Consider the following 852-nt stretch of genomic DNA (forward strand, 5'->3'; position numbering starts at 1 on the left):
CCCTAGAACCAGCCCCTCCTCCTCCTCCCCTGCTCCTGCTTCTTCTCCGACCGCGGCCGCCACAACCACTGCCACCTCCTCCCCTGCTCCTTCCCCTTCTAATCTCTAAATGAATCCCGTTTCGGGTGAGGGCGAGGGCGAGGGTCAAAAACGAACACTAGTAAATTGTTCATATTCATGATGAGTAATGCTTGTGCTGTTCCTTCGTTCCTTGGCATGAACTTGTCTATCCATTATTCATTCATTGTTTTATTCCCTCTGTGTATACGTACATACATAATACCCTCCTCATTTTTCCATAGTTCTTAAGTTGCAGGTCATCGATCTTATTTGTGTGTTCAATACAAGGAGAGTGCTTCTTGCAGGATACTTATTAGATCAGATACACAATTACGCAAGTTAAATAAAATTTTCCCTTTTTATTTATTTTCTTTTCGCGGTTTCCTCTTAAAATAATAATTCCTCCCGTTTGATGTATTGCATACAGCTTTTTTTTCACCTCTCTCAAACTAAGGTTCCAGAATAAAAAGAAACCATTAATGAAGGATACACAAACTTTAGAAATGATTGTGTATGCACTTATTATTAATAATTGAGTTTAAAAATTAAAAATAAATAGCGTTAACCCAACTAAGAATGTTAATGGAATAATAATAGAATTCAAAGTGGAGTATAATTTATAGTTGTCAGAATCGAATCATCTAACAAAGTTATTGGGTTATTGGTTTAAACGGTGGGTCATTAATTAAATCGATTAATTTGGTCTTATGTAAATAAAAAATAATAAAAAATTTAAAATTAAAAATTAAAATACATGTTTTTATTAAAATTTTAAGAATATCTAATTATTCT

General features: G+C 33.8%; 1 protein-coding gene across 1 annotated transcript in view; it reads left to right on the plus strand.

Moving 5' to 3' along the window:
* LOC107646510 (probable pectinesterase/pectinesterase inhibitor 21) overlaps nt 1–109 on the plus strand; it is a 2,195-nt gene extending 2,086 nt beyond the window's left edge. The window contains exon 3 of the mRNA XM_021105432.1: nt 7–109. Within this exon, the coding sequence (XP_020961091.1) occupies nt 7–109 (103 nt within the window). The remainder of the gene's footprint in view (nt 1–6) is intronic.

The sequence above is a fragment of the Arachis ipaensis genome, chromosome B06, assembly GCF_000816755.2.
Source record: "Arachis ipaensis cultivar K30076 chromosome B06, Araip1.1, whole genome shotgun sequence".
In the NCBI taxonomy this organism is placed as follows: Eukaryota; Viridiplantae; Streptophyta; class Magnoliopsida; order Fabales; family Fabaceae; genus Arachis; species Arachis ipaensis.